At 41.2% G+C, this 21731-nt stretch overlaps 1 protein-coding gene and 1 long non-coding RNA gene across 2 annotated transcripts; both read left to right on the forward strand.

The window, feature by feature from the left end:
- Positions 1-950: 950 nt before the first annotated feature.
- Positions 951-6831, forward strand: LOC308368403 (ribonuclease inhibitor-like; the record flags this gene model as incomplete). Its single annotated transcript, XM_080842573.1, has 7 exons — positions 951-1231; positions 2027-2194; positions 2409-2570; positions 5187-5372; positions 5792-5986; positions 6209-6382; positions 6795-6831. Exons 1-7 carry the CDS (start codon positions 1020-1022, stop codon positions 6829-6831), a joined length of 1134 nt encoding a protein of 377 aa, XP_080698699.1. The 5' UTR covers positions 951-1019.
- Positions 6832-7572: 741 nt separating this feature from the next.
- Positions 7573-12435, forward strand: LOC308377330. Its single transcript, XR_013968933.1, has 3 exons — positions 7573-7713; positions 8127-8198; positions 12298-12435. It is a non-coding gene; the product is annotated as an uncharacterized lncRNA (long non-coding RNA).
- Positions 12436-21731: the final 9296 nt, after the last annotated feature.

Below are 21731 nucleotides of genomic sequence, written 5' to 3' on the forward strand. Positions count from 1 at the left end.
ACAAAGAGAGTAATGTGGGAAATCCAGCTACCCTGGACACCCTCATTGTATCAATCATCTCCAGATACATGCTCCCCTCTGCCTCTGTCTGGATAACATCACGACCAGCCGCCGCTTCCCGAATTCCTCGAGAGCCCAAAATGCAAGTGACAGAAATAAGAGGCTTCAGTGATGAACAGAAGCTTCAGTACTTTGAGAGAAACTGTGAAAAGAACATTACTGAGCATGTCAAGAAGAGCATCACAAAATCAAGAACGCTAAATATCATGTGCCAGATACCACTCTTCTGCTGGATTTTGCTAACTGTCACCAGGCTGTTCCTGCATACTGACAAGGGCGATTTCACAAATGAGGAAACTGTGACTCTCACCGTCTTGTACCTGCGCTTCCTTCACAACCAGATGATAACAAAGGAGAAGCAGAATAAGATGCAGAATAGGGGCCAGCAGAACACGGAAATGAATACTCAAAACCTACTGAAACTGGCCAAGCTTGCATTTCATCAACTTGAAGAAGGGCGGCTGATTTTCTATCAGGAGGACCTACAGAAGTACGGCATCAACAGCAGGAATGCTGAATTTTTGACAGTTTGTACACAGATCTTTAAAAGAGAGAGCACTGATTCGGGGATCGATGTGTATGAGTTCGTACACTTGAGCATTCAGGAATTTCTTGCAGCATTTTTTGCTTTTTACTCACTCCGAAATGACAGAAAGGATGTTCTCACAAAGAGAGGTATTCTTGAATGGCTTTACTGGTTTCTCTTTTCCAACAAAATGTTGGACCTCCACAAGACAGCAATAGACAGGGCTTTGCAAAGTAGAGATGGACACTTAGACCTTTTTGTCCGTTTCCTCCTTGGCTTTACACTGGAGACCAACCAGCAACTCATGAGAAGAATTGTTCCCGAACTGAAGTGCAAAGAAGAGAATGTACAAACAATTGTTAAGTACATACATCAAAAAATTGAAGCAAGTCGACCAGAAAAGTCCATCAACCTCTTTTACTGTCTTAGTGAAATGAAGACAGAGTCCCTTGTGAAGGAAATTCAAAACAAACTGACTTCTGGAAAGCTGTCTAAAAAGGATCTGTCTCCAGCACAGTGGTCCGCACTAGTGTTTGTGCTACTTACTTCAGACGAAACGAAAATCCACTTTGACCTGAAGAAATATCGGAAATCTCAAGGCCTGGAGGATCTCCTTCCAGTAATCAGGAACACAAGAAAGGCTCTGTAAGTGTCACATGACTTTTCAGTAACATGATTTTATGTTCATCACAAACGTATTCTTTATCATTGTGTGGGACAGTTACATTTTCATGGCAGTGTCAGGAATTATATTTCACTGAATGTCAACATATTGAGAACTCACTCTATCTGTCATGTAAAACATTATACCCATATTTTATTTTATTTTAGTTATACAGGGGAAAAATTCCTTTTGCTAATGGCTAGGGACTTTTCCACAGTGGCCAATCCTCTCTCTGTCACATGCAACAGTGGTGTCTGGCATCCTAGAGACATCCCCCTGATGCAACTACCAGAGACAACAGATATACCTCAAGACAGACCTTGACAAGATTTAACGTATCTTGGTTTTAGTTCAGGGTAATTCAAGTAGTCTGCATGTGCCTCAGCCACAACTACTGGCTGGCTGTTTCAGGCTACTCAGACGACTCCTTAAAAGCTCCTTTGAGTGACCATCCTCAAAAAAACAAATCCAACAGAAGTGTTGTGGTTGATTTAGCAACAAATCCTCTACCACTTACCTCCACTGGTCTTGTGTGTGCTTGCCAACCATGTTGCCCAATCCAACATACTTTAGCTTCTTCCTTACAAATCTTTCCTTAATCACATCTTTAAAGGGAATTGGTACCTCAATAAAGTAAATGATGCCCTCACAAGGTACATTTGTTGTGATGTATTCAGAAAGCAAGACCTGTTTGCCAGAATTGCAAAGGCACAATCATTGCAATTACAAGCATAAACCACCATGTTCACCAAATATATTATTTATCCTATACTTAGGTTGGACAATTGTCAGCTCAGTAAAGACAGTTGGAGGCTTTTGGCTCCAGTAATCAAGTCATCATCACAGCTAAAAGAATTGGACCTTAGCCACAATGACTTGCAAGATTCAGGAGTTCAAGAGCTTTTTGGAGGGCTGCAAACCAAGTGTGGACTGCAGACGCTGCGGTAAGTTCATATGTGGTAAACTTATGAGCCTGTCCACTAATGTTCTGTATTTAAAGGCATTTTATTATTGCAGGTGAGCTGTGGACTATTTGGCACGGCAACTGTTCTGCAGGGTCTCTATTGTGTAGACGTTTTTCCCTCTCATAATTGTATTTTGCCTTAATCCAAAGATGGATCTTCTCATAAAAAATATATGCTTTTATTTCTGCTATAGGTTGGCCAGATGTCGACTACGTAAAAACAGCTGTGATACACTGTCCTTAGCACTGAGGGAAGATACTCTTCAACTCACAACTCTTGACTTGAGCCACAATGAATTACAAGATGGTGGAGTAGATCTGCTGTCCCGTGGGATTGGTAAACTGGAGACTCTGGTGTAAGTTTTGTATCATCACATTCATGCAAACAACTGCATTGTGAAAGAAGTGTCAATGGGACACTTGAGGAGCTGTTTTGCAGCTATATGCTTGAATGTTTTGGTATGCCATCTGTTGCAGCAAATGGCATGCAGTTAAGGTGAGATTGTGAGATGGTGGAGGAGAATGTACAAACAGTACAGTCACATTTTATCGGAATGGTCCCCTATTGACTATCTACAGATGCTCAGATCATAAACACACTTTATTCGGATGGTCCCCTATAGGCAGTGGCGGTTCTACATGGAATTACACCTCCGGGCGAACCCCCTCTGAGCGCCATGATATCTGGCTGGCTAGCTAGCGCAGCTAGTGAATAGCTAATGTTAGCTAGTTTTAACCAGAGATAACTTCCCTAAGCCTAGACTAACATCAGTGGTGAAAGTAAGCCGGTACTGTCAATGACAACAATGTGAATAATGAGTATGCCGATGATCATGTGGTGTAGTCCAGGGTATACGCAGGTATACGGAGTATACCCACTTATATTTCAGTCAGCATTGAGTATACCCACTTCTTAAAACAGGGCGTTTATCCTGTACTGCATAGGCTGCTTAAAAAAATTAAGAGTATACCCACTTCTCCAGGGACCACTACATCACTGCATGTAGGCTTACCTGATTAATTTAGCAGAGGAAAATTCCAACCTAACAAGTTCCATTTGGGAGACCCAGAAGTAACTGTCCCCCGCGCCCCCACCCCTACCCCCTTCTCGCACAGGATCTGTGCACCCCACCTTCTTAGCGAGCAGGGGCACTTGTGTTTGTGCTTGTGCCGCCCACCACGTGTCATGAAAAAGTGCCGTCCTGGGCGGCTGCCCGGTTCGCCCGTGCCTAAAACCACCCCTGCCTATAGGCTATCTATAGATGCTCAGATTATAAACACACTTTATTTGGATGGTCCCCTATAGGCTATCTACAGATGCTCTGATTATAAACAAACTATCTGTTAAAACTCTGGTAACACCCATTTATGGTGAAGGTTAGTCTTAGTTTATTATTTGTGATGAATACATACAGTGGGGAAAATAAGTATTTGAACCCCTTGCGATTTCACAAGTTTGGCCACTTGCAAAGAAATGTGTGATCCATAATTGTAATAATAGGTGTATATTAACAGTGAGAAACAGAATATCAACAAAAAATTCCAGAAAAATGCATTTTATAACATTTATGACTTTATTTGCATTTGATGCAAAAAATAAGTATTTGAACCCCCAAAACTGACTGACAAAAATGACTTCGTACTTGGTGGAATAACCCTTATTGGCAAGCACAGACGTCAGACGTTTCTTGTAGTTGGTCACCAGGTTTACAAACATCTCAGGAGGGATTTTGGTCCACTCCTCTTTGCAGATCCTCTCAAAATCTTTAAAGTTGTGTTTTTAATGGGAGGGAATGAGGGAATGAGGTTCAAGCCCAATATTCCACGTTACATGGCCCCATCCATAGTCCCCTTGATGCGGTGGAGTCGTCCTGTACCCTTGGCAGAGAAACAGCCCCAAAGCATAATGTTTCCACCTCCATGCTTGATGGTGGGTATGATGTACTCTTTGGGTCATATTCAGCATTCCCCCCCCTGTCAAACACGGCAAGTCGAGTTGATGCCAAAGAGCTTGATTTTGGTATCATCTGACCACATTCTGTCTCCCAATCCTCCCTAGAATCATTCAAGTGTGCAATGGTAAACTTCAGATGGCCCTGTACATGCGCTTCCTTGAGCAGGGGGACCTTGCGAGTGCTGCAGTACTTCAAAAAATTACGGCGTGGTGTGTTGCCAATGGTTTTCTTGGTGACTCTGGTCCCAGCTGCCTTGAGATCATTCACAAGCTCCCCCTGTGTAGTTCTGGGGTTATTCTGCACCTTTCGAATGATCACTGATTCCGCACCAGGGGATATCTTGCATGGAGCCCCAGACCTAGAGCGGGTGCCGGTGTTTGGTGTTGCATCCATTTATGAATAATCGCACAATAGTTATCTGCTTCTCACCACGCTGCTTGCAAGTGGTTTTGTAGCCCATTCCAGCCTTGTGCAGGTCTACAATCTTCTCTCTGACGTCCTTGGACAGCTCTTTGATCTTGCCCATGGTGGTGAGGTTGAAGGTGTGAAGTATGATTCTTTGGACAGGTTTCTTTTATACAGGTCACCAGTTGAGATCAGGTATACCTTGTTAGACCTAATGAGGACTAATCTGTGTGCTTTTTGGGCACATAACTGGCCATTGGGAGCCAGCATTCTTGCTGTTTGCTTGGGGGTTCAAATACTTATTTTTTGCATCAAATGCAAATAAAGTCATTAATCTTATAAAATGCAGTTTTCTGGAATTTTTTGTTGATATTCTGTTTCTCACTGTTAAAATACACCTACCATTACAATTCTAGATCACATATTTCTTTGCAAGTGGCCAAACCTGCGAAGTCGGCAGGGGTTCAAATACTTATTTTCCCCACTGTATATGCACTGCAACACAGACAGTGTATGTAGGATGATTTTGAATATTATACCAGAATAATTTTCTCTTGCAAAGCATATCTCAAAAAGGGTCTATCTGAGCAATTCAAACTGTTTTTCACGCAGGCTGCAGAAATGTCACCTCACAGTGCAAAGCTGTAAGTTGCTGGCATCATCTTTAAAATGTTCTAACCTGAAAGACCTGGATATGAGCAACAACAATTTGAAAAGTGATCCCCGTGACCCAAATGATGGAATGGAGGTTTTCTTCAACGCCTTGATGAGTTCACATTGCAAGCTGGAAGTATTGCGGTGATTATATTTTGAAAAATGTATTATATATATATATGAGGAATTAATGTCATCTCTAATTATTCAGAATTATCTCAACTTTTAAAATCAAAAATCATTTTGCCTGACTTATTTCTGAAGTACTTTCCAGGCCAAACAGCAGGGAAACATTAGAAAAGACAATGGGACAGTTATTTTTTGAGGAATTGTTTTGCAGCTATTTGCTTTAATGTCTGTTCCAGCAAAATGGCGAGTAGCTGGCATGGGTAAAAGGATTGGTAGTATGCTTAGTAGTAGTATCGAATGCCCATAGAACTGCATAGCTATATCCTGTGCAGCAAGTGGAGCTGACAGTTTTCCATTTTTAATGAATTTTGAAGGTAATACCAAAAACTGTTTTGGTTGGTCTATCTGAGCAATTCAAACTGTTTCTCACACAGGCTGCAGAAATGTCACCTCACAGTGCAAAGCTGTAAGTTGCTGGCATCATCAAACGTGAAAGCGACTTCTAACCTGAAAACCCTGGATATGAGCAACAACATTTTTGAATGGCCCCGTGACCCAAATGATCCCCTTGAACCAAATGATGAAATGAAGATTTTCTTCAAGGCTTTGATGAATCTGGAAGTGTTGCGGTGATACGATTTTAAATGTTTTATTATTGAGTATTATCTGATTTTGTAAAATCTTGATAGCAGGGAAAATCTCAAAATAATTAACTGAAAGAGTTATACCTGAGTAACAACAATTTTCAGAACAAAGGCGTTATGGTAAACTGTGCCAAAATGTTGAAAATCCAGAGAAAAATCCATAAAAGGTAGGCAGCCTCTTCATAACTGTAAAAACCTTTTGTGTAGACTGAGTCAGTGCAATTTGACTGAAAAAAGCTGCAAAGTTCTGGTGGCATCCCTACTCAGAGGAAGCTCACGTCTAACAGAGTTGGACCTGAGCAGGAATGACTTGAAAAGCGAAGGAGTGCACGAGCTGTCCACAGCACTCTCGGCTCGTATCTGCAGTCTAAAGACATTAAGGTTAGTCATATTCTACATTTTTCCAAATTTTATGCAAAGCAAAAAATCTGTACACGAAATACAGAGAACATAATGTGAAAAGCACACAGATTTTTTTTACAGGTTACCTTTTGATTGATTCCATCTCAATTGACATCCTTACATTTTTTTTCAAATAGTTGTTTATATTTCTTGTCTTGACACTGGCATTCATACCCACCTTTCAGTTTTATAAATACAATTTCTGCTGGTAACACAAAAAGGTTAAATTTGTAACCACATTTTATCTACATCTAATCAGTCATCCCTCTTTCTCCAGACTCTCAGGGTGCTTAATATCAAAAGAGGGGTTTTCCGATCTGTACTCAGCCATGCAGTCAAATGAAAACTTGAGAGATCTTGATCTTAGACTCAACCTCCCGGACTCACACAGGCAAGTCATCAGTGTTTCGATGAACCCCACCACATAGTTATTTCTGCATGGTTATGTAGGCCACATATATGATGAGCTGTCTCCTCTACACTGATAGATAGATGTGTTCGCATTATTGTTATGGGGGATTTATTTTGGAAACCAGTTTGGTCATCATAATAGATACATTTCAATATTTGGTTGTGAATGTTTGGATAAAGACATGTGATTATAACTGACTTGTTCATGTCACATAACCAGCAGAGAGGGTGATCTGCTAGACACATCCAAACTGACAGATCTCCCCGGTAAACTGGAAAGGCTACAGTAAGTTTTCAGACAGATCAGATTCAGTACATGAAATACTGAAGGTCTCTTTAATGCCCACATTATATAAACACATGTAAGGAGTTGGACACAAGCAAAATGACAATAATAATCAACAGTTACCACTACAACTACTGCTAAAGCAAACAGTAATGTCCCTCAGAAACGATACATTCCTCTGACAAAATGAGTCTGCTTTATGATACAGACATTTGATATACTTCGATTAAAACTTAAGACATGACACACAACATGTTTTTCCTGCAGTTAAAAGAATATATACTGTACGTTTGTGACACAGAATTCCCTTTCGTTTTTAGAATATTTCCTGTGTTGGAGTTGGAGCCTTTCCTTCTGACAGTGATAGGGGAATTATCTAGAGGAGACATGGACATGTTCAAGAGATATCTAGCTGAAAGACTCTCAGATGACACGCTTGGTCTTCTGGATGCTCAGCTGGAAAGTACTAATGTTCAAGACACTGTGCGAATGGTGACACAGAGTTATGGTCCAGAAAGTGCTCTGGAGATATCTCGAAAGATCCTGAAAAGACTGAAGCGTGAAGATCAAATCAGTTTGCAGTGTCATCTATCGCGTTGCAAAAGCAAAGAAGGTATGCTTTGCTAAAGTTGTTTACTTTTGTCCAAGTATTTAGCATCTATTAAGAGTTCCCTGCAGAGAGCCCTTTGTAACTATACCGTAGGACGCTGATCCATGTTTCTGGAGTCAATAATTGTCATCTACATAGGTTTGACCAAGACTCAGATTGGAGCACAAGTGATTATTATTAGAAAGAACATTAACACAAAATACAATGCAAGTTAATTAAAAAAGGTCTGTATTGTCAATAATCGTCTATTGATGTTTATTTTCACTTGACAGTCAAAACAAGTGGTTTTTACTATTGAATACAGCAAGTGATGTTAGAACAGAAGCAAAAGCATTCTTGGCCTCTGTGCAATTTGAGCCCCTGTGCATTTTCTGACTGAATTCATTTCCACTAACTTCCTCCAAATAACTTCACAGAACAGAGGAAAATCGAGGAAAAACTGGAGCAAAAATACCCCCGTGATAAATTAGAGGAGTATCTCGAAGAAGGTAAGATCTATCTCCCTTACAGTTTCTGCAAATACTCTCAAAGTTAAAATATATATATATACAGCCGCGGAAAAAATTAAGAGACCACTTCAAAATCATCAGTTTCTCTGGTTTTACTATTTATTGGTATGTGTTAAAGTAAAATGTACATTTTTGTTTTATTCTATAACCTACTGGCAACATTCCTACCAAATTTCAAATACAAATATTGTCATTTAGGTCATTTATTTGCAGAAAAATGACAATTGGTCAAAATAGCAAAAAAGATGCAGTGTCTTCAGATCTCGAATAATGCAAAGAAAACAAGCTCATATTCATTTTTAAACTACACAATACTAATGCTTTAACTTAGGAAGAGTTCAGAAATCAATATTTGGTGGAATAACCTTGATTTAAAATCACAACTTTCATGTGTCTTGGCATGCTCTCCACCAGTCTTTCACATTGCCGTTGGGTGACTTTATCCTACTCCTGGCGCAAGAATTCAAGCAGCTCGGCTTCTTTTCATGGCTTGTGACCGTTCATCTTCCTCTTGATCACATTTCAGAGGTTTTTTATGGGATTCAGGTCTCGAAATTGGGCTGGCCATGACAGGGATCTGGTGGTACTCCATCCACACCTTTACTGGCCTGGCTGTGTGGCATGGAGCATTGCCCTGCTGGAAAAACACTTCTCAGAGTTGGGGAACATTGTCAGAGCAAAAGGAAGCAAGTTTTTCTTCCGGGACAACGTTGTACTTTGCCTGGCTGAGGTTTGTAAAAGACCATAAGGATTGAAAAAGCGGACTGGAGGGTCTTCTAAGTTCGTCTTCTCTGATGAGTCCATTTTCACAGTAGGTGCAAGACTCTGTGGCTTGTAGGCCTCTCCAGGTCTCCGTCTAACCATCAGACGACCATGTGTTGGGCAAAGCTAAAAATTGGACTCAGAGAAGATGAACTTAGAAGATGACCCTCCAGTCCGCTTTTTCAATCCTTATGGTCTTTTACAAACCTCAGCCAGTAAAAGTGTGGATGGAGTACCACCAGATCAGGACCCTGTCATAGCCAGCCCAATTTCGAGACCTGTATCCCATAAAAAACCTCTGAAATGTGATCAAGAGGAAGATGGACGGTCACAAGCCATGAAAAGAAGCCGAGCTGCTTGAATTCTTGCGCCAGGAGTAGGATAAAGTCACCCAACGGCAATGTGAAAGACTGGTGGAGAGCATGCTAAGACACATGAAAGTTGTGATTTTAAATCAAGGTTATTCCACCAAATATTGATTTCTGAACTCTTCCTAAGTTAAAGCATTAGTATTGTGTAGTTTAAAAATGAATATGAGCTTGTTTTCTTTGCATTATTCGAGATCTGAAGACACTGCATCATTTTTGCTATTTTGACCAATTGTCATTTTTCTGCAAATAAATGATCTAAATGACAATATTTTTATTTGAAATTTGGTAGGAATGTTGCCAGTAGGTTATATAATAAAACAAAAGTGTACATTTTACTTTAACACATACCAATAAATAGTAAAACCAGAGAAACTGATAATTTTGAAGTGGTCTCTTAATTTTTTCCACGGCTGTATATATCTTGGGAAAAAATGCATGGGAACACTGGAACATGGGAGCTAGGGAGAGGACACAGAGAATCAGAATGACCTGTAAGTGCAGGAGGTGAAGAGTCCGGTGTTCAGTCCTTTTAATCCTTTCTAAACAAAGCCAGACAGGAGAGTGAGGGGAGTTAGGTGTTTGTGGAGACAGGTGCAGGTAATAAGACAATCAGGGGACTGAGAAGGTGAGTAGAGTAGAAGAGCGTGGCAGGAGCAGGGCTCAGTGCTGGGGTGACACCCCCCAAACATATTTATATTAATGTCATATCACATGTAGATAGATAGATAGATAGATGGATACTTTATAAATCCAGAGGGAAATGTAGGTCATACATAATACTTACTCACAGACCTACATACATAAATCACATACACATAGGGGGAACATGTTCGCAGGAGTGGGATGTTTACAGATACAGGAATGGATCTGACCCTATGGTACATTGTGCATAGATTGGTAAAGTGTTGATGTTCACAGGGAAAGTTTTCTTGTGCTGCAAGTGTGGATAGTGCAAGAGATAGTGTTCATGTGCTTGTGTGGATAGTGCAAAGTTCTTGTGAATGTGTTATGTATGTCCCAAAAACCCCATAGCAGCATCAATCACCTACCCATCCATACAGACACACACCACAAAAATGTCTCCTGTCAGTGCAGGTTCCATTTCACCCAACATTAACACAGAAGGCTAACACATTCACTGTTGTATGTGACTAGGCTAAGTAGGTTACATAATGACAAAGAGAGCAATAGTATTCTGCTAATCTATATCACCAGCATTCAGTTACACAAGTAGTTTCAGTTACAAATGCCTGAACGTAGAGGGTTGGCATTTGAATAGGTATGTCCAAAAAACCTCATAGCAACATTAATCACCTACCCACCCATACCCACACACACACACACACCAAAAAGGGCCTTTACTGGTTACAGTTCTCTGTGGTTGGACTTCAATGGCATAGTTTTGCTCTGCACTTGTTGAAATGGATATCTAAATTTCTACTTCAGCTGAGTTGCTTGCAGTGGCGGTTCTAGACCATTTTTACTAGGGGGGCCAAGGAGGTGCCAGAGTTTAACCAGGGGGGCACATAAAAAAAACGCAACAAATTATATTTAAAGATTATAAACTTTAAAAACATATAAACATGTATAACTTAACTTAACATTATAATAATGAGTGCAGGTGTAAGAGAGGTAGGGCCATAAAAAATGAAAATGAAAAATACAGTACAGGGTACAAATACAGAGCATTGTCAAACGTTCTCTCAACTTTTGACACTGTGTGGGTGGGAACGAAAGCAAGAGTGGCTCTTCTCTGATTGGTCCTGATTTGACAGCAGGAGAGTCTCATATTCACGACAACCGTTTACCAAAACTCCGTTAAGTAGCTACATATGTCTTTGTATGAACCGACCCGAAGTAACGGTACCCATAACACCTATTTTTATGAAATACTAGTGGTGATTGTGGCATTTGACCCACGATCACTTTATTAATTCCCGGAAAAATAGTCAGTTCTCATGACAGTCGATGTTATCTGCCCCTCATGTTATTAAATGTTATTGTTTAGCTGCTAGCTAGTCTACTGCTGATCTAAGATTCCTGCGCTAGCAAGAAGCCTTTGCTTGCTAACTGTTGTAGCTAGCAGTGTTGAAAGCAGTGAAAACACCCTGATCATGAGGTATCTTAAATGAATTACACTGAAGTCAACTTTGAAAACTCAGCAGCAAGAGCTAGCAATCAAAGGATTCTTGCTAGCGCAGGAATCTAAAACAAGCTAGACATGTTACCTACTGGCAGATAACAGCAACTATGTCAGGAGAACTGACTCTTTTTTATCCTGGAATTAATAAAGTGATTTTGAAAGACTGTGTATGACCCACACAAATTCTTGTGGTCGTGGAAACAAATTCGTTCAGATTGTCTATGACAATGTACATCTGGGAAGGAAAGTCAACAGGCATAGGATATTTCCATCTGTTGGTTCTTGAAAAAAACGCTGTGGTTATTTTTCCATCTTCTCTGCCTTCATGTGGCAAAAAACTCACCAGCTCAGCCGGTAGACAGTTGTATATGATCACTATTGTTACCACTACAGGCACAGGCAGACTACCAGCTCCTCTTAAGAACCAGCGATCCATTAATGAAACGGAGCGAGCCAAACATTTAAATCATAGCTCCTCTTTCCAAAAAGCACCACACATGGCATACTACAGTGATAGGGTGCGCCACTTTAATTTTACCCGCGTAGAACGTTGTGTCGCACTAGTACCGCTTTTGGCACTCATTGTAAAATCATAATAAATTCATATTTTGTTTTATTTGGTCAGCACGGGGTGGCCGCAGGGGTGGCCAGGGACATGTCTACGGGGCCACCCCAGGCCTCCCTGTAGAACCGCCACTGGTTGCGAAGACAATAGAATATGCTTATAAGTGGCGATCATGATTATGATCTTTAGCTTATATCCCTTGATATGTAATTTACAGTCATTTTCTTCTTATCATAGGTTCAGAAATTCTTGAACGAGTTCAACACATCAATCTTGGCAACCTGGAGAGTATTCTGAAAAAACTGCTGCAACAAGATATTTTGACAGCCAATGAGAAAATTGACGTTGAAAGTAAAACCAAAGGATTGGTTGATGTCATAATGCAAAAGGGGAAATGGGCCCGCATGAAGTTTTATCAAGCTTTGCAGAAATGTAACCCAGGCTTAGTGTATCATGTAAGAAATTATTCTGATGCAGCAATGTTTACTGTTCCAGTAAAGTGCAGTGACGAAGCAACATATACCGGACTCAGCTTTGTAGGACTGAACAACAAGCATTTCCAATTCTAGCCATATATACTGTTCTAAGGTAGTCTGGGAAGTCCCGGCCCACTTCTTCCGGCCAAATTGATTTTGCCTCAGAACTGGGTCTGGCCAAGTTTGCATACCCGTTCATTTCAAGATTTCCAGAATCCTTGGAGCCAATCACAAACTGGCTTTTGGCTACCTGGCGCGCCATTGGCGGATTTAAACTTACCATGGCTACGTTACAAAATCTACTGCACGGAGAGTTTTTAAACATTGGACATGGTGGCCGCCGAAGCACCGCAAAACTTCGATAAGGCAAGTTTTCTGTGAAAACAGAACAGAAACTTGCCCTGGAACAATTCATACAGAAAAAATATATGTTTGCTTTATTACCGATCGTTGTATCGTTGTATAGTATCGTTGGTCTGATTGGTTAAAGGACTGTCCAATCAGGTGGCTGAAGTGGAGCGCCGTTGAGAGTTGGCCAGACCAACTGAACAAATGGAATGCAGTGAAGGGGCAGGGAATTCCCAGACAAGTTCTAAGGCACCTCCTAGACTTCTGATGAAAATGAGCTAGGCTTGTAATGCAAACAGGTCTGGCAACCTTTTGTTGATCTGTATGATAATCTGGTCTCTCTGACTGAGATGGTTCTCAATGGCCTACCCCATTCCCATAATATGATTAAAAATACTGCATATAAATAGAATACAGTGTGCTCACAGTATTTGTATTTTGCACGACTGAAAGAGAACCACACTGTGGAGGAAGAACACACACTTTCAATATTTTTTGAAAGCAAAGTAGCATTTTGCAGGAGATATAAAGGGTTTTGCATTTTGTGATAGTTGTTTTGGGATTTGTGTTTAGAGTTTTGAGAAAATGAGGCATGCTTTCAAAAAAAGTTTGTAAGCAATTGAGAAAAACTGTAAGTGTTCAGAAGATTCTCACTTTCCGTGTTTCCCTCACACTCACGGCCACGCCCCTTTCCCAGCCTGTTCATTTACCCAACTGGTTTCACTCAGCCCCAATCAGCCATGATCACCTGCCACCCCGCCACCACCTTCAAAAGCTACACGGGTGTTCACAGCCCCTTCCTTTCACACAGACATGGACTTGGAATGCTTTCACATGTGCGCCTTTGTGTTGCTGAACCACTTTGTGTGCGTTTCTGAACCACGTAAGTTTGTTTGATGTATTGCCTGTGGAGGCCCAGACTATGTTGTTATTATTTTAGCACACTATGATCTGTTTTCTTGTATGATTTGAGCACACTTCGTATGCTGTGGCACCCTGTTCACTGTATTTGTTTGGCACTGATTTGTATGATTTTTCCCTTCCCCCTAGAAACCACACACCTTCCTTCCTCACATACACCTTCCGTCCTGACCACACACACATCCTTCCACTCACCTTCCCTCCATACACCTTCCTACCTACCTGCCTCACACACACCTTCCTACCTACCTGCCTCAAACACACCTTCCTACCTACCTGCCTCAAACACACCTATCTATCTGCCTCACACACACCTTCCTACCTACCTGCCTCACACACACCTTCCTTCCTGACATACACCTTCTGTTCTCACCACACACACCTTCCCTCCACACACCTTCCTTCACCTGCCTCCCACACACCCACCCATCCTACAGTCCTAAATAAAACCCTGAATTGTTACACCTTGACCGGACTGTGTCATCCACCACCCCCATTGGTCTCAAGCCAGCCACCCTGCACCACTCCTCCCCACCTCCTTTTCAGTAAGCATTTTGTCAACTATATAATGTCAATACAATCTAGTGTTTGGTGGAACAGGAGACTGAATTTGTAAATATGGTTTTGAGAACGACGGTATCACACGTTTTACAGTACACTACTGTTCTCTGTGTGTAGCGAAATAAAACTTTTTTTTGCTGCATATTTGTGTGTTTTATGTTTGACTGAAATTTAGGCCTACACTGAGACATTTTGCAAAAGGAGAAATTCCAGAGTCAAGTGTCATTCATTATGGTGTGTTCCATTTCGATGATTGTGTTCAATTTTGCACTTCTGTGTGCTGTTAATGCTTGGTAGTGTGCAGCAAATGCTTAGTTGTGTGTACTAAATGAATGTGTGTGTGTTTTCAGAATATGGCTGTGTGTACCAAATGAAACACTTTGTGAACAGTTAAGAGATTTGATAGCATCTTGCAAAGCGAGTGTCAGGTTAAGCATTTTGAGTGGTTTTCTGTGTGCAGTTTTGAGAAAGCCGTTATTGTTTTGAAAAACGGGTGTTAGCAATAGTGAACAACTGTAAGCCCTCCTCGAGTAGCTATGGTTCAGGCCTGCTTGAAAGCTCCAGTTTTGTCACATCTTTAGTTTATGGCCTTTTGCCCTGCAACTTCTCTTTGTTTATGGAAATACCACCTATCTTCTGTGCTTTGAATTACCTTTGGTTGGAATTATCTGTTTTGTAAATAAAGTAAGTTTCAACATCAGCCTGCAATTGGGTCCTCACTGCCTGAGTAGGCTAAGCGCTGGTTAGCGAAACCAGCAACTCGAGTCCCATCCCCGAGCTAGCCTGACAGTTTCGCACGTCCTACAGGCTAAATAGCGAGGCGGTGCCTTGTAACCTCATAAGCTTCTTAGTTTGTTCACATTTGTTCCTGGTCAGTGGGACAAGGTTCCTGGTCAGTGCCTCCAGGTCAGTGGGGTTCGTGTGGTAAGGCAGGGCTTCGCTCACACATGGCAGAGGTGGGTTTTCATAAAAGGGGAGATCGTGATGCACAGAAATGTGCCTCCACTGTCAAGAATCTTTGATGTAATGGAGTCATTTTGTTAGATGACTTTATTACTTGATATAATTGAATTCCTTAACATCCTTTCTATGGGGAACTTTGGGTTTGATGTATTCTTGTTTGTGTGTTAGATTTTAATTTACAATTATTTTCACAAACTGCACCTCTAAGAAGGAAATAAACAACAAATAAACCGACTGATCTGAATTGGAGAATAATTTCAGTGAGTTATCTGTGATTTTATGAACTATTTATCATTAGTTACCATTATTACTAGTAAATACTGGTGTATCATACTGATAAGAGACATTTTAATGAAGACATTGGACCTCATAAAACGTTGGGTAGAAACCATCCTACATTTTGTCTAAGACATTTCCTGAAATGAGCGTAAGTGAGATCCACAGTAAACAGACGTACACACAAAAAACACGTGTACGCCAATCCTTCGGTTATAAATCACAAATGGTCGTGAAATTGTGCGCAACTGAATCTCCGCCTTCAAAACGCCCCTATTTAATCTAATCAGCATATTATCAATCCACAATTAGAGCGCATCCTCAATGCACAAACTCTCTGTGACAGTGGCAAGAAAGAAACATGTGAACAGAAGAATTAAAGTGAGGCTGGCATCGACGTTCTGCTGACGGAACAGCAGATGCGGGCCAAAACATCTTTAGATAGCCTGTCTGGTGGCGTAATGGCAAAAGCAAAGTATTTGACATGTAGTAGACACGTCTCCGAAGCACCAGCACCAGCACCTGCGGTACGAGAGGCACCAGAAGCCGCATCTGCGGCAGCAGCACCAAGGCTTTGGTGCGCTCCACTACCGACCTGTGCTGTATTGAAGTGGGCTTCCTAGGCTTTCTGAGTGTGCGAAATATGGATGAGAATACATTGGGAAACCTGTTTTACGCAAGAAATCCTCTTTCACATTTTGCTGGGCACTGTGCACTAATAAATTGCGGGCATATGGGATAGTATACTGCGAAGAACATCGAAATTCTGCTTAATGATGACAGGGATTGCTCGACTGGTCCCATCGGAACGTTACTGTAGCCAGGAATCCAAGAACGGACAATACCTGAACGTGTATGGCCTGGTTGCCTCTGGTGTGACTCTAGACGAGAGGCCATTTTGGCACAACCAGTGGTGTAGTGGTCCCTGGAGAAGTGGGTAAACTCTTTATTTATTTTTAAGCAGCCCTAACAGCACATGATAAACGCCCTGTTTTGAGAAGTGGTTAATCCAATGCTGACTGAAAAATAAGTGGGTATACTCCGTATACCTGCGTATACCCTGGACTACACCACTGTGCACAACGCTCTCGGCAAGCGGTAGCTACCTGCTTATCAGACATACATCATCCTGTGTCAAAAAGTCTGCACGATCACAAAAAAACCCTCTCTCTCCTTATTGCGCAGTTGGCAATATCCTCTAACAACGCCAATGCAGCCATATCTCCTACTGAAAACTAAGCCACTTTTAGTCTTTTTTTAGGCTATAAGTTTGAGCTAAATGTGTTACACGTGTGAAATTACGGAATACCTATAAGATGTGAATATCATTCATGTGTAAATTATTCTAATAGTTTATTTGATTTTATTGAGCGAAACATTAATTTGGCCTTTCACCATTAGCCCAAATGGTGACGTTGATGAAACTGCGTGTCGGCTGTCAGCGCTCGGAGAGTCCTGAATTCCTGCAGTACTCCAGTATTGCTGCAAGTAAATGTACTTACACAAACTGAAACCAGACGGAGAGATACGTCCTTTTCTACGTCTAAGACGGTTTTTATAAATCTCTACTAAGACATGGATTTGATCACACGCACAGTCTAAGATCAGTTCTGTGCGTAAACGTTTTATAAATGAGGCCCATTGTTGTATTGTATTTTAATCTGCTCGCTTGTCCTATGTGCTGAGGCCTACAGGCTGAGGCCTTGAATACTCTCTTGCTGAGGCAAACCACCTGTTTTTGTTCTGATAATCATGCACACTGCTCAACTTTCAAGGACATATTCTGAGATCACTGCAGCAACTTCTGAAGCGATGGGACGGGAGAATACCGCCCTTTGTGTGATGAAACCTGTTTTTTCTACCCACATAATGCTGGATGCGCCCAGCTCATCTTTGGAGTCTGTTCACAACCTTTGGTTGAAGCAAACTTCCTCTTTTGCAAAATATAAAAGTAGTATTTTAAGTTCTGATAGCTGGTCTCTGTCTCATCAATATTAACGTCTTAATATAATGTATCTAACACATACTAACTAGCCACTGATTATTTATGCATGTCATGACTATGTGATGTAGCTAAACACTTCTTGTTACAGCACCATTTGAAAACTGAAGCTGCTAACCATCCCCACATGTCTCTTGAACACTCTCCATCCCCTCATATTAGGTATAATATTGTAATGCTCTTCCAAACACTCTCCATCACAGTATTAGGTAGAATATTTTAAAGCTCTTCCAAAATTATGGAGACATACACCAATGCATTTTGTATAAAGAAAAGGCAATCCATTTGATAAACTGTAGGTTAAAATATGGCAAACATTTGCATTTATGAATACATTAACAACTTTATAAAATAGGTCAAATTTAATAGAGGGACCCATCCAATTATACATAAATACACAGAAGATCTCACAACTGTTAATGCTGTCATTATAATAGGTTACAAAAGCAAGTCAGCACGTCTTGATTTACCTAATCCAACCCCCCTGGTGGTGGGTACATAAATTGCAAGTCAACAGCAAGTCAGCACGTCTTGGTTTACTTACTCCATGCCCCCTGGTGGTTGGTAAATTAATTGCAAGTCGACACTTCTTGGTTCACGGTCTCAGGTTTTCATTCTGATTCTCTTTAATCTCCTACCCTCTGTCTAGGTTTGTAGTTATGTCCCACTCACTTACATATAGGCCTACAATATTTTCAATTTGTATTGATCTTGTATTTTTGCAATCTGGATGCTATTTGTGGCACGGTGGCTCAGGTGCTTGCACCGCTTGCACTGGTGCCTCCCAGCAAGAAGGTTGTTGGTTCGATTCCCGCAGGGGGCGCTCTCCCGGGCCTTTCTGTGTGGAGTCTGCATGTTCTCCTCGTATTCACAAGGGGTTTCCTCCACTAAGAACCCCAACAGAAAAAACATGCAAAATAACAGAACACATGCCCATCCCTGACCAAAGATGGACAGTTCACTTCATCTGGTCCCTGGGCGCTACAAGCTGCCCACTGCTCCTGGGGGGTCCTTGAGGACCATATATGCATGTGTGTGATCCAGGGTGTTGTGTGTGCCATTAAAAGCCTGACAAAGGTCTTAATTATAGTATATTTGTGTCAAATGGTTTCATGCGTCTGAGGGCCTGATTAACTAACAGGATTGCACCCATTTCAGGCTTAAAATAGCGGTGTAACAGTTTGCCTTTTATAATGGAAGGCGAACATTACCAAAAAACGCACAAAAGGTTTTTTAAGAGATGAATGAAACTGCCGAAAATAAATAAAGCTCTGCCTTTTTAGGAGTCAAGCTAAATAACAAATGGAAGCACAAAAGGTAGGTCATTGCGTATTATTCAACACAAATTATCACAATCACAATTAAACCCCAAACCCATACATTTCTCCTAGCCTGGTGACACCAGCCTACGTATTTCCGCCTGATTTGATTTCAAGCTCATACTCAGTCTGGCCCAACCCCGTTGACAATCGTCTCCAGGCCTCAAAATCCAACCGCACCAATCAGCGAACAGTTCAGAGCTGTGACGCAAAACTCGCCTTGCCGAGTTGAATTAGTCAAGCCGAGTTTGTAGTTTACCATAGCAAAAATGTCTACGGAGGAAGAGACACGAAAAGCTATCGGAGAAGTTGTCTCAACTCTCGAGAACATCAGACAATTAAAAGGAGAACAAGAGGATTTTCTTGTAAGTTTTATGATGAGAAAGGACGTCGTAGCTCTTCTCCCAACTGGCTTTGGGAAGAGTTTAATTTACTGATGGTCCCGTAATGGAGAGACTGGGGAGACCGAATGCTGTTACTGTGGTTGTGTCCCCCCTCGTCGCACTTATGGAAGACCAGGTTAGAGAGGCCGGTAAACTTGGAATACGTGCCGGTCAACTCGGTGTTGACGACGAGCGAAAGATCCGCGACGGTAATTTCTCGCTTGTTTTGGGAAGTCCCGAAGCTTGGCTCCTAAATTCGAAGTGGCGGAGGATGCTGAACACAACCATTTACCAACAAAACCTTGTTGGTGTTGTCGTGGATGAGGCTCATGTCACGTACAAATGGTGAGTCTGCATAGTGTTGTATTTAACTGCTATTATTACGTAGATCTTATTTGTCGTAGTACTGGCAGCTACAGTTACATTTGTTCCTCGAAGTTCAAGAACTACGTCGCACAGCAAACGTCATTACCAAACGTTGCTGATTGGTTAAGGGAACTCCAATGATTTTAAAACTCACGCACTCTGAGACTCTTTTGAATGAAAAGTGCATTAAAAATAAAATTAATTATTATTATTATTATTATAGATATACAGGGATATTTAACAGACACCAAAGGCAATTTAGTACATACTGTATCTTTTCAATTCATACATACAGTACTTTACATATACCTCATATGTAATTTTAATAGCCTTTAGGATCTTTTATATTTTTTTTATTTTATGATATTTCATTAATGTGACAGTGTCACAGCGGGTGTAAACATAAAACGGCGCATTTGAGTAGAAGCGCAGATTACCGCTGATGGGAGGGTATAAGGAAAAATGGGTGTGTGCCGCTAAAAGATGGGAGGAGAGACGTTAAGTGCGCCTAATGATGAATTCCGTGGTATTTACTAAAACTGCCTAGCGAGAGTGCGTCTCTAATTTGCGGGATAAATATCCGCCTCATAAAAGCACGTCTTAACCAGGAGGCGCTAGTTTGATTGAGTCTGAAAACTTCGATATGGCAGCAGTTATTAGAACGAGGCGAAGACACAGACAAAGACAACGCGCAGAAAGAATTTGTTCAACACGAATAACACTTTTCCAGTTAAGCAAACCAGAAATCATTAGATGGTACAGGTTAACCAGCCACGCAATACTACAATTACTGAACCAGATCAGAGACGACATCGAACCCTCCATCCGGCAATCACATTCCATTCCATCAATTGTTAAACTCCTGGCAACATTGCAAATATTGGCCTCTGGATCATTTCAAACACTTATAGCATCAGCAGTTGGTATATCTCAGCCTTCACTCAGCCAAATATTCCCCCAGGTACTCCACGCATTGCTACGCGCACTGGTCAAAAACATTTCCCCATTACCATCCCTGAAATTAGAGACATCAAACAGGACTTTTTTCAAATTGCAAACTTTCCGAACGTAATTGGAATAGTGCCATCTATCCAAGATTGAGCAACAGGGATTTTGGAGTGGCCTGGCTACTTGGTAAATGTATTTGTTTCAGTGGGGATATATTGTAGTCAACCCATGTCCCTTGTAGAAATTATTAATATCGCCATGTACACATCTATATTGTTATATTAGACAGTTTATACATTAATGCCACCCAATAGCATATTCTTTATAATCGTGTTGTTTTAAACATCTCGCTGTAGGTGATGGCGGGTATCCCCAACAGTCATGGATAATGACACCTATACCCAACCCAGCATCGCCAGCAGAACAACAATATAAGCGCGCGCACATTGAATCAAGGGCAGTGATTGAGTGAACGTTTGGTGTCCAGAAAAGCTGGATGCGGCAGTGTATTCCTTCCTTGTAAAAGGTTAATGGTCGCTGTTACTTCGCGAACCAATATATCTATCTCCTCTTCGCTGAACCTTCTTTTTCTCTTCCTCGAATCACCCATGGTGGCAGTAGCATGCAGGCGATTTTTACCGTCCTTTAACGGCACACTAATTCACACTAAAGGCCGGAGTAAGGCACTGATTTGCCCAACGTGGATCTGGTTTGATAAGTACCACGGAAAATGCGGAAAAACACTGTGCAGTAATTTGCGCCTTGGCAAAGGCGCAGTTTTAGCTGTGGTCGCAATGTTAGTAAATCAGGCCCTGAGTGATGAGACAGTCATTGCATCACATTTGATTTCTTTTTCATGAAGGTGTCAATTTGCTCATTTTAACCTAAATATATGAATATATGTTGTAATATATGTTGTCTCACTGAAATGTGCTGATTGATATTTTGATCACAACAAGACTTTTTGTGTTGTTGTGGTTCCTCAGACGAGGAATGACCTACCTGCAATTTTATTATTTTTAAAGCATTAAATGTTTCATCACAAAACCCAGGCATCAAGAGCAGACTTGGGCAAAGTGTGCCCCAAGGGCCATTTGCGGCCCGTTGG

The sequence above is a fragment of the Sprattus sprattus genome (genome assembly GCF_963457725.1).
Source record: "Sprattus sprattus genome assembly, chromosome: 1".
In the NCBI taxonomy this organism is placed as follows: Eukaryota; Metazoa; Chordata; class Actinopteri; order Clupeiformes; family Clupeidae; genus Sprattus; species Sprattus sprattus.